The sequence below is a fragment of the Schistocerca americana genome, chromosome 6 (assembly GCF_021461395.2).
Source record: "Schistocerca americana isolate TAMUIC-IGC-003095 chromosome 6, iqSchAmer2.1, whole genome shotgun sequence".
Taxonomy (NCBI): domain Eukaryota; kingdom Metazoa; phylum Arthropoda; class Insecta; order Orthoptera; family Acrididae; genus Schistocerca; species Schistocerca americana.
In genome coordinates, this window is record NC_060124.1 from 134,401,610 (window position 1) to 134,414,702 (window position 13,093).

Below are 13,093 nucleotides of genomic sequence, written 5' to 3' on the forward strand. Positions count from 1 at the left end.
ACACCACTTATTCCTACTAATTTTGCTTTTTGCAAGAGAATCTGGTGATCAACACAGTCAAACGCTTTGGATAAATCGCAGAAGACACCAAGTGCTAGCATTTTTTCATTAAGGGTTTCTAGAACTTCATTTGCAAGTGCGTAGACTGCGTCTTCTGTTGAACGGCCCTTTTGAAAGCCAAACTGGCTTTTGCTGAGAACTCCATTCTTCATGAGATGATCAGTAATTCTTACATGTATTAGCTTTTCTAGAATTTTGGAGAAAGCTGTCAGCAAAGAGATAGGTCAATAGTTAGTTAGTTCAGCTTTATCCTCCTTTTTGTACAGGGGCTTCACAATGGCATACTTAAGTCTACTGGGAACAACACCTTTCTGAAGGGAAGCATTGAAAATATGACAGAGAATGTCCCTTATCCACACACAAAAATATTTCAATAAATTACTAGATATATTATCAACCCCTGCAGAATTCGTACTTTTTAGAGACATGATGATTTTTTGAATTTCTTCTACAGTGACAGGATTAATGTGCATTTCTGAAATTGTGTTAGAATATACAGCTTGACAAAGAGTTACAGCTTCATCAACATCGGGCTTGCAACCAATCTGTTGAGATACTGATAGGAAGTGTTTATTAAAAATCTCAGCCACCCTTTTGGGGTTATCTATTAGGATACCTTCATATCTGATATTATTTATATCTTCTTTACTTGTTGCATCTCTTCCTGTTTCTTTTTTTACAATGCTCCAAATTGCTTTTATTTTATTATTAGAATTATCTATTTTCTTCTCATAATAAAGGGCTTTTGATTTCTGTATTAGTTTCTTCAAAATTTTACAGTATATTCTATAGTGTTCCCATTTTTCTACATCTTTACAGAATCTTATTGCAGCATAAGTTTCCCTTTTGGTTTTACATGACTGTTTTATACCTTTTGTAATCCAAGGCTTGCTTACAGAATTGGAAGCACTGTTTCTGACCCATTTCTTGGGAAATATTTCTTCAAAAAGAGCACAGAATTCATTTATAAAACAGTTAAATTTAGTATCAACATCATCATGGCTATATAATAAAGACCAATCCATTTGCTGCAACCTGTGGTTGAAAGTTCCTTTCGCCTTTTCATTAATTACTCTTATGACTTTCCATCGAGGAAATTCTTTTTTGAACAGATTAACGTCATAAATAGTGAGAATTTGTCCATCATGATCTGAAAGCCCACTTATAACCTGCCTGACAATATAGTTCTGATGTCTATTTACATCTAAAAAAACGTTGTCTATCATAGTTTGGCACTCGGATGTAATTCTTGTTGGGAAATTTATTACTGAAGTCAGATTGAGTAAGTTCATCACAATCTCAAAGTCTATTTTATTCTTATTTTCTGTCAAAAAGTTTATATTAAAATCACCTAATACTACAATATCTTTCGCTTTTGAAAGTAACCATGACAGAAGGAGTTAACATGGAGACATGGACTGGGAGGGGGTGACAGGACAGAGAAAGGGGAACTGTTGGGTAGAGAATGTGGGGACTGTTGGTTGGTGGACAGTGAGGCCAGGAGACTTATGGGAGTGAAGGGAATATTGCAAAGATAACTCTAATCTAAGTAGTTTACAGAAGGCTATGCTGGAGTGATGGATCCAGATGGCACAGGCTGTGAACGAGCTATTGAATTTAAACGCATGTGCTTAGCAGCTTGTTGTGCCTTTGGATGGTTCACTTTGTTCTTCACCACAGTTTGGCAGTGGCCATTCATTCTGGTGGACACCTAGTTGTTTGCTATGCCGACATAAAAAGCTGCACAGTGATTGCAGCAGAGTTGGTATATGACATGGCTTCTTTCACAAGTGGCCCTGTCTCATGGGGTAGAATAAGACTGCTGTGTGACTGGAGAGGAAGTGCTGGATTTGTACTCTAGCTCAGCAGAGGATCTCTCCCAAACACAAGCAAGTTTTCATTCTCTTGCACATGAGTCTTCCATGGGTAGATTACCGATGCGATAATGGATTGGAAGTAAGAGTGGCTTAGGGATGGACCAGGATGTTAGGTAGGTAGGGTGGGCAATGGAATACCACTCTGGGGAGGGATGGGAAGGATCTTTGGTAGGACGTTCCTAACTTCCAGGCACGGTTTTAGACAATCAAAGCTCTGGCAAAGGATATGGTTCAGTTGCTCCAGTCTAGAGTAATATTCGATGATGAGAGGGCAATTCCACTGTAGATGATTCTTGTAGGTGGTGGGAAGATTGTAGGTGTGTGAGGTTATGACACAGGATATATGTTTGTGGAATAGGGTGGGAGGGGGACCGGAGGGGTAGTGCCCATCTGTGAAGGTTCTTGTGAGACCTTCAGGATATTGTGCAAAAGAATTCTCATCAGTGCAAATACACTATCAATGGGTGGCCATTCTGTATAGAATGTGTAGAAGTGATTTTTAGTGTGGAAAGAGTGATAGCTGTTAGTGGTTTGTGGCTTCTATATGGACAATGACATGGATGGAAACATCAGAGAGTCGGAGGTCAACATCCAGAAAAGTCACACTTTGGGTTGACAAGGATCAGTTAAAATGGATGGGAGAGAAGGTACTGAGGTTGTGGAGGAATGAGGACAAGGTTTCTTGGCCCTGTGTGCAGATCACGAAGACATTATTAATGAACCTGTACCAGAAAAGTGTCTTGTGATTTTGGGAGTCTAGGATGGTTTCCTCTGGCTTGTCCATAAAAAGACTGGTTTAGGAAGGTACTTCATGAACCATGCCATCTGGACCCTTCTCTCCATCACCAGCTTTTCTGAACTACATAGATTGGTCATCTCCTTGCTATGCATCCTTCACTTCTGTGACCTCTCTGGCAGTCTCCACCAACCCACTGCCCCACACCTTCTATCCAACAGTTTCTCCTTCCTTTGTCCTGTCAGACACTACCAATCCACACATCTATGTCATCTTCTTTGTGTGCTGTACCTCACTGGCTCCAGTATCATTGCATCACATGCCTAGCCCATGCAGGTACAGGTGCAGCTGCCACCCCTCCCCCCAACATTCCTCTTCACCATACTTGCTGCCTGCCCCCAAGCTATTAGATACCTATCCCAAATATCTCTTTCTGCTTCCAGCCTCTTTCTCCCTCTACCCACCCCAACTACTACCCTGCCCTCCTGGTCTGCATGCTGAACTCAGTCCTGGCATTGTGGGGATACAATGTGTGTGTGTGTGTGTGTGTGTGTGTGTGTGTGTGTGTGTGTGTGTGTTTGTTGTGTGTGTGTGTGTGTGTGTGTACTTCAGCTCAACAAAGGATTTATGCTGAACAGTAGCAAGTTTCCATTTTTCTCTTTCTCTGTCAACTACTCAATGCTTCTGCTATTTGGTGATATCAATTACAATTACAGTTAGGTAAAATTTGGAAAAAACATTATGATTCAGAAATATATTGTCTGAAACTTCCTGCTTAATTAAAGATCTGAAACTGGAGTGTGGTCTCTAACGGGTAAAGCTCTCACTGACTGAGCTATCCATTCATGGCTCATGACCTACCTTTACTTTAGCCAGTACCTCTCTCCTAACTCCCAACTTCCACAGCTTTATTTCTGCCAGTATGTCTCCCTCCTACCTTTGAAACTTCACACACATAAGAGAGAGAGAGAGAGAGAGAGAGAGAGAGAGAGAGAGAGACAGGTGTATCCTGAAACATGTCTAGATACACTAGTCAGTAAGATCATTGCCCATGTAAGGCAATGTTCGAGGTTTAATTCCTGATCCAGCATGCTTGTTTATTCTACTAGCCCACCTCTGTGGAAGACTGTAAGATTCAGTTCAAAAGTGTTTATCCTCTTAGGGCCATTTCTCCAGTTGAACCTTCACCAGTAACAACTAACCTAGCAGATATTTTATTCTGTATTCCATGTCCTCCTGGTTTTTAGTATTTGCAATTTTAATCATATTTTACATCACATGTCAGTTTTATGTTATAAACTGATTACTGTAACAATAATTTGAAATGAGACCAGTATTAAAATGATTATTCTTTCTTAGAATTATCTTCTCAGGATAGAGCAGGAGCTTTCATTTATCACAGTTTACATTTAAGTATCACTGTTTACAGCTCATAATAGAGCAGAATATGACTTTGATTTTATACTAAATTTAAGAGCAAATACTAATCACTTGCATGACTATATTGTCAAAATACAAGCAACACTAATATAAATGTGTGTGTGTGTGTGTGTAGACCAGTTTTGGTAATTACTTACCATGTAATTATAAACAAGAATTTCCTTGTACCCAGGTGCCATGTAATTATCATTTTCATCACCAATTATGACTGTGAGTGTTGATGTTGCAGACATTGCAGGAGAACCAGAGTCCGTAATGAGTATTGGAATTAAATATATTTTTTGCATTTCTCTGTCAAAGGATGACAGAGATGATATGACTGCTGAGCCATTACTATTAGCTCCAGCTGCAACAAGATTTGTGGATGATAAGCAGAAGAAAGGTTTCCAAATACAGTGAACAAGATCAGCAGCTAATTTATTACACTGTTACGTATGCTATTTATATCTTATAATCCATGATCACCTGTCTTAAAAATTAAAACCAACTGAGAGAAAACTATGACATGACACATAGAATATAACTGTTTCTCTCTAGTTTGCACGTTGGTATATGTCACAAACTACTAAAAATTGTATAGTTTCAAAAATATGTAGTTGTTAAGAGATTTTCACTTGTCATGTGAATTTATCTGTGTACATTATGTACATCAGTTTTTTTATATCTGTCTTGACCAGATTATTTCACAACAACCAAACAAATTTTTGGTCTTGCCTTCCTTGATATGAGCAACTTGTACATTCCCTTTTTCTTACTGTACCCCACTCCATGCTCAGTAAATGTGGATAAACTATGAACTTCTCCATGTACTCAATTCTATCACTTCATCTGTCTTCTGGTACAGCTTACTGTTAGGACTGAGTCTCTCCTTCCCATACTTCACGTTTGGATTTGAGATTTTTCAAAGCTTGTTCTGCTCTCTGTTTCTGATTGCCTCAAGCCTATAATTTTCTGATAATGTGATATGTTTCTTTTACACAGAAGATAATTGGTTTGATAGCTGGGTCTAGGTGTTTTAACAGAGCCTCATTTGAAATTGGCTAAAGTCTAGAAAAAATGTAGTGATAACCAGGCATTTTTCCTCTACTGTGCATTAATTCACATTACATCTGTTTCACTTTGTTAAAAGAACGATAGTTTTGGATAACCAATAGAGAAAAGAAAAGAGTTGATGTATTTTGAGCACCAAAATTGAAACTTTTTGATAGAACTTTGTACATTATTAATGGTTATTTTGAGACATGAAAAGTTTCCTTAAACTGCTCCTGCCACCAGTACCAAAGCCTCCATAGATTTTTTTTTACTATTTTAAAAAGAAAGTTGTGGTGACACACTGAACTGTAGTACTCTCCAAAGTCTAGGGCACATCAGAAGATGATAGTTTATTTACACCAACAGCCACTTCACAAAAGAAATCAAAACATGTCATCAAGTGACAAACAGCATACTGATGTCAAAACAGGAAACATTTTGCATTCTGACTGCTTATAGTGCCATACTTTCAAGTGATGGCAAGAAGTGGAACAATTTTTTTTCCCCAGAATACTCCACAAGCACACCGGTTGTGTTTCGGAGATGGTGCCCATGTCCAATTCCTGGTCAGCAGAGACCTTGGAATATGGGCAAAAGTGGTCAGAGTGAGTAGCGTCCCAATTCACCTGCCCCCTATCCCCCATTCTGGGGGACTGGCAACAGGCAGTACAGCTGGAATCCATGGCTACATCCAAGGGTGTTGGGGAAGGTGAAGGTGACTCTGCCACAGGATGCGGCCATACAGGAGACATCGAACCAGAGAGGCCTGTGTCCATCAGCTGGAGGGGAACCAGAGCTGCTGCCAGAGGCTGTCGTGTTGTAGGCTTATCAGGTGGCACTGACACAGGTGGAAATTGAGGCTGGAACACTTGTAGATATGTGGCACCTCTGACTGGGGCACCAATGAAGGCTGTGGTGTGGCCAGGGCTGGTAGGTGTGTGTCCACCTGGACTTGAAATTGATTTTTATGGCACCAGATCTCCCAGTCTTCCATTCAGAGAGTGTAGACACAGTGGCCATTCTGATGAATGATGGTTGCCGATAACCAGTGGAGTTGCTGACCAAAACCATTTGTCCACAATGCCGTTGCTGGCAGAAAATGTGGTACAGTAGAATTCAAAGGCAGGTGAGAACAGGATGGAGGAAGTGGATCAGTGTCTGTGGCTGGTGTCCATGGAGAAGCCCAGCAGGCTACGGGAATCAATTGGTGTCATCTGGTAGGCCATCAGAAAAAACAATAATGCCTCCTTGGCGGGGAAAGTTCTGCACACATTTTTTTATCTGGGTGTTAAACGTGTGAACTGTGAGCTTGGCCTCCCCATTAGATTGGGGGTAAAAGGTAGGGGAACACAGAGAAATCATGAAATGCCTGGGATAGGAACTGACACTCATTGTCAGAAATGAGAGTAACCGAGAGAACTTCTACATAATGTTTTTTTGTAAGAGCTCGGAGGCTGTGAGCTGCTCCAAAAATTGTTGGGGAATGGCAAGGACACTAGCTGCACCAAATGGCAGGCATTGGTATTGATATAGCCTGGAGAAGGTATTCACTGTGAGAACATGTTTGAAATCACCACCCAGAGGCAACTGTAAGTAGGCTTATGACAAAATAAAATCTTCTCAGTTTTCAATCCAATAACATTGGAATTGACGTGGCTTGAAAATGAAGAAGAATTTATCCAGCCATGCCACTGCAAAAGACTCTGAGGAGAGGCTTCTGACGAGTTTATTTTGGAAAAATAGTGGCCCCTGTAAAAGACATATGAAGAGTTCATCCTGACAGGGTAAGGGATAGGTGCTAGTAACAGCCTGTGAATTTACAGACACTTTAAAACCACCACAGAACTGAAGGTTGTTGTTAAGTTTTTTGACAATTATCAATGAAGTAGACTATTCACTTGAGAAGACATGCATGGTAACACCCAGGGACATAAGTTGATCTAGTTCGAATTTGACTTACTTCCGTAAAACTACTGGGATTGAGTGAGCATGAAAAATCAGAGGTGCGCCATTGGTTTCGTTGTGATGCTTGCCTTGAAAGTAGTAGCACAACCTAAACCTTCTGAAAGCAGGTAGGAATATTCTGAGCAGAGTGCATCCAGTTGTTGATACAGAACTTGATCTGATAACGGGTGCACTTTATCAGAAATAGAGAGCTCAAAAATTTTAAAGGTGTCTGACCCAAATAAGTTTTCAGTGTAGCTACAGAAGTAGAAAACTGTCCTGATATAGGTATTTGTTGTTTGTTGTAACTAACAAGAGACGGGATACAATGCCTGTGCTCCAAGATCCACATAGGTTTGAGAATTTAACAAAGTAATTGCTCTCCATGTCCACTTACATTTTGAACATCTTGTCCACACCATATCTGTTTCAATGTAAAAACTGTTTGGCACTACCATCACTTGGGAAATACTGTTCACGTCCATGTTGATGTTTGGTGAAGGAAGCTGAGAGCTGAGAACAGTTGCACATTGTCCAATGCTTTGGGCATGCTATGTGCTCATGTTGAACAAAACCATAAGGGCAGGACAGAACAGGAACAAATGGCTGCTGTTGTGACGCTGACTGCTGCTTAGCACAGCACTGCTTACCCAGCATGGAGGTTGAGGTTGCTCAGCTGTGATGTCATCTTCCCCCATGAGCTAACAATACCAATCAAAGCTAATGAAGCAATCGAGGGGTAGAGGAAGCAATGGCAGCTATTTCGCACCATGCTTATATGTGACTTCATAATGTCCTAGATACTTCAAAAGACTGATAAATGTTCAGAACATCTGTAAGAGAGGGATTTTTCACATTGTAACAAATATTCACGAATTTCCCTATCAGGGACCAGGCATATTATAGCATTACAAACCACTGAATCAGCATACAAGTTCCAGTGAGCTTATGATGGATAAGTTCATGAAGTTCTGCTGCCCAAGCTCTGTACAATTGTTGTGGCTACTTTTGTCAACAGTAGAACTCATCACAAGCAGCAATAACATGAGTACACTTGCTATGATAATTATCAATTACATGAGTAAGTTTACAATAATAATTTGAGAACAACTGACAAATTTCATCAAAAGAGAGACTGGCAGGTTCCTGAAGAGGAGCTAGATGACACTAAAGGTGATTAACAATAGGAGAAATCCATGACAAAAATAAATCCTTACACAAATTAGGATTGGCACCTACAAAAGCTTGAAAATTTTGCTGAAGGTATTTTCCATATGCATCCCAATCTTCCACAGAATCATGATGTGGTGGAAACAGTGGCAGTTGCATCAATGGTGTCAGAAACTGGTGCATCAACAAGGCTGCCAGATTGTTTAGTGCCATGAGAGAATCTGCTGCTGATTAGTGAGAACTCACTGCTGTTCAAGAGGAGATTAAAGAATTTCTTCCACTGTTATGTTGGCAGCACATCAAACCAACAAACAAAACATGTAGAGTAGAATTTCATCCCCATTGCCAAGTATCTTGTAACATTGTACAGACACAATATCAGAGGTAGCACTGCGAAGTTTTATTCTGCTTCCACATGAGGAGCTTCATAATAACACTGAATGAAGTGGGTAACAGTACAAAGTCTCATGACTATAGACCACATCAACATACAGTCTCATAGGTGAGCATACAATAAGTAAGTAAACGTCATTGAGGCTGAGGGCCCCACTGTGCTTGGCTCGCATTGCGCTGTTGTACACAGAACACATTGCTTGTTGCACTGTCTGTCCAGGTTATGAGGTGACCTCTCTAGATTGGCTGTGGAGGCACTTGCATCATGCACTATTTGATTATGTGCACTCACACTAAAAGGGTACAACTGACACAATAGCTCTCCTGCAAAGATAAAAATAGATACATGAGGTTTTTTGACTGTCACATTCTCGCATTTGTCAAAGGCATCAAATCACTGTATTTGTTATTCAATTTATTTTACCATTATGTTCATTTACTATTCAATATCCTTAACATTGTACATTCATGTGCTCATGCGCTCTTCTACTCTTAAGTAATTCTTTTCCTGATTTGATCTGCACATCTTTTTGTTCAGACTTCCTGTACGTCATCACTACTAAAACTTACCTTGTTTAGTAAGATGATTTTTTAAAATGAATGTGTGTGTGTGTGTGTTTCAAGTTCATGTGGATCTCAAACAACAATAAAGATTAACATGTGCTTTTCCTGAAGTCTTTAGAATAGTTTCTTACTGCTAACAATTGGAACTTTAAGTTACTTATAAAAATGGTATTTTATAAATGTTCATATAGGTTATATAGAAGAATTAACTTACAGTGATAATTTTCAAGGTGAAATGATGACTTGATGATATCATCTGCATCTGCAGCCATTCGAAATGTGAATGGTGGACCATTACCCACATGGCTGTCATCCTCATCAGTTGCAAAAACTTCTAAAATTTTTCCTGGTGGAGTATTTTCTTGAATGACAGCCTGGTAATTGTGTTGAAACACTGGTGCATTGTCATTGACATCTTTCACTGTTACACTCAAAGTTGCTGTCACTGTTTTTGGTGGAGTTCCATCATCAATTGCCAGTATTTGTATCTACACAAAAGAAAAATCATGTTTGAACACAGAAAATACAATAAAAGGCAAAAAATATCACAACAAACTGATTACCTGATGTCTGGGCATAGTTTCTCTGTCTAGCTTACGTTGAAGGTAAACAGTTCCATGTTGATCTATCCTGAAATGTCTCCTAGGATCGGATGAGCGTTGAATCTGGTAATTAATTTTACTTTTCCCTCCTTTATCAGCATCAGTTGCTCTAAATGTAGCTAAACGAGTATTAATACTGGCTTTTTCTTCTATAAATACTTCAAGCCTGTGATTTTGAAAGGTTGGCTCATTGTCATTTATATCTCTTAGTTTTATTGTTACCCAAGCATATCTGGTGTGATACCCTTCAGTATCATTATCCCTCTCCTTAAAATAAATAAAGGCAGTATAGTAATGAAATGTATAAAACTTATGAATAAATAACTTATTTTTACACCAGATTAAGAGACCAATCACAGACAATCTCATCAATAAATAAAAAAGTTACATACCTTGTCAGTAACTTGTATTTTGAATCTAAAATAATTGTTCTGTTTTCCTTCTTCATAATCAAGTGGCTTGACTGCTTTCAGTGAGGCAGTTCCATCGTTATTCCCAATTAGTGTGAATTTGTCAGAACCGTAGCCACTGTTCTCAACAACCTGAGAAATGATTCACTGACATGACTTTAATTTCTGATGTCTATATTCACATACTACAGAAATCTGTATGAGGATATCTGCAATGAATGGTACCTTGTACTGGAAAGAGCTTACTTCATCCTGATCATGAGCAGTAACAGTCAGAATGGTGTTTTTGGATACAGTTAATCCCTCTGTCTCATCTATTTCTGCAATCCATTCAGTCTTTGCAAACTCAGGTGGCATGTCATTAACATCTTTAACTAGGATAGAAACAGTTCCCGTTCCTGTTGAGAAAGAATAATGCACAAAGAACTGTGAATTTTAAATCTATAAATGCTGTATGAGGACAGTTATATCAAACATGTAAAATATTTGTAATACCAGATGGATAGTGGAGTGTAAATGTAGATATAGAATAACCATTGTAACCATTTCATTTTACTTTTACAAACAAGAATTACTGCAATTAAGAGCAGTTGTTTCATTCGGCTATAAGATTTATGCAAATATAAAAGACAGGGTTCAGTGACCTTGCTGACATTTACAAGACATCTAAAATTACACATAAATGAAACTAGTTGGAAGTTAGAGAAACTTTTCAAGTAACATAGATATAGCTTATTGTGGAAAAGTCTGGGGCTTATGTCACAAAAATTTCTTTTGGCTACGCATCATATTTTATGTTTGACGCTTGCAAGATTTTTGGAATGCTATTGTTATGTGGACAGTAAAGGTAACAAGTAAAAGTTGAAGAGAAAAGAAACAGAATTTTGAGTGGTAAAAAGAAGTTGTTGAAATTACAACAGTCTGGACATAGCATGAGACCTGAGCACCCACAGAGAACCATAATGCTTGGTAGAATGGAAGTATGAGTTGGTCATACAATGTTAAATAATACTAATATGTCTCTAAAATTGTTCATCATCAAAAAAGAAATGGAGGGACAGATGTACTGCAGAGATTGTACTGAATGAGTCAACCAAAGGGGCAGGACAGTGTACTCTGGTTGATTAAAATCGATTAATGGAGTTACACAACGCCCATGCCATAACTACAGAGGTAATCAATTTTTGTGGTAGTTGAGAGGTATTAATACCAACAGCAATGTTAATTAATTTGTTATGTATAATAGTCTTTGGTTTCCATTTCATGTACAAAACATTATGACTGAATGCACTTATAAAACATAATTTCTGTTGTTAAATTGTGAGCATGCCTTCTGTTTTAAATGAGTGTTTTTTGTTAGTAAGTCAGTCAGTCAGCAGGCAATCAGAGCATGAATGCTGGTTGAGAATAGGGACAGAAATCAGCCATGTGCTCATCTACGAAAGATTTTTGTGAACCTAAAAATCTGTAACATAAGCAGTTAGGCAGTAACGGTATTGTGCAGTATAAAGTAATCAGTACTGAGTGTGTCTGTGGCTGTGTGAGTGTCATAAAATAACTTTGATTTCTTCCCTGTGCCAGAAATACTCAGTCAAGGTGGAATCTACCATACACAATAAGAGAATGGTTTTGTTACAGCCAACTGTCTCATAAGAGACCACTTGACCCAAAGAAGAAATGTAATCTAAATCCAAGTTGGCAGATATCAACATGTAAGACAGATCCTGAGGTCATCTTAAAAATAATCCTTCTTTTGGTGCTGTTAATGTTTTCATCTACCATAGAACCTTCCTTAAGAGGCTCTTTAGAACCAATAAACTGCTCTTACAAATGATGTAAAAATGATCACATGTAAATAAATTTAGTTTTCTTTTGTAAATAAAGTACTCTTTTGGGAATAATTTTCACAAGGTATTTAAGCTCAAAACCTATAGTTAATTTATGTTATGAAATTATACTAAATAGTTCTCTTTTCCAAACAATTTCATCAAAAATCTGATTTAGAAAACCCTTAGCCATTATCTGTCACTGAACTGGCATCATTAACTTAATGCTTGAAGCAAAAGTTTACTGCCAAAATGGACTAGTGTGCGCACTGCCACATAACTGTCAGGGATGGAAATCAGTGTGAGAAATGTCAATTTTATTTTTGTATGGGATATTGCAATACTACATACATGAGGAATGATACTGGCAATTTCTGAAGATCCAGTGGTTATCACTATGTTACAAAATAACTTTGTTGGCAAAAGAGCAGATAATCTTGAAACTTTGAGCTGATTTGGCAGCAGCTCAAGAAGAGTTAGTACAATAGCAAGCTGCAGCTTGCAGTAGTAATTTTAGATCTAGGTCAGAAGACTGCATTAGAGTGAAGCCTTGCAAAAAAGTGAAAAGATTTAGGAGAAGCTCCAATCCTGATAGTTCAGTCTAGCTATCTCCAATAGCTGAAGAGCTGTGGAGACTGTAGACAAGGGCATACAGACAAATCAAGAAGTTGAGAAGCAGACTGATGGTACAGGGTATAAGCTGCAAGTGAAAACTTTAGAGGAAAGCGTAAAGAAGACAGAGAAGATCTTACTGCTCGGTAGAAGAAATAAGAGAGGACTGACAGAAATGTCACAGAGATTCTTTGGAAGATGACAAATATTTTTAAGCCAAACATACAGCTCAGTTATGTCATTTGTGATTTAGCACTTTGGAGAAGTATATTGGAAAAGCCTCTGTTATTATTACATATGTATCTGTACCTCTCTCTCTCTCTCTCTCTCTCTCTCTCTCTCTCTCTCTCTCTCTCTCTCTCTCTGTGTGTGTGTGTGTGTGTGTGTGTGTGTGTGTGTGTGTGTGTGTGTGTGTGTGTGAGTGAGT

At 38.5% G+C, this 13,093-nt stretch overlaps 1 protein-coding gene across 1 annotated transcript in view; it reads right to left on the reverse strand.

Moving 5' to 3' along the window:
* LOC124620008 (neural-cadherin-like) overlaps positions 1-13,093 on the reverse strand; it is a 306,270-nt gene that overhangs the window by 154,095 nt on the left and 139,082 nt on the right. Inside the window, exons 6-10 of the mRNA XM_047146673.1 lie at positions 10,454-10,626; positions 10,211-10,360; positions 9,780-10,085; positions 9,431-9,704; positions 4,251-4,459 (exon numbers count right to left, since the gene is read on the reverse strand). Coding sequence (XP_047002629.1) covers positions 4,251-4,459; positions 9,431-9,704; positions 9,780-10,085; positions 10,211-10,360; positions 10,454-10,626 — 1,112 coding nt within the window. The remainder of the gene's footprint in view (positions 1-4,250; positions 4,460-9,430; positions 9,705-9,779; positions 10,086-10,210; positions 10,361-10,453; positions 10,627-13,093) is intronic.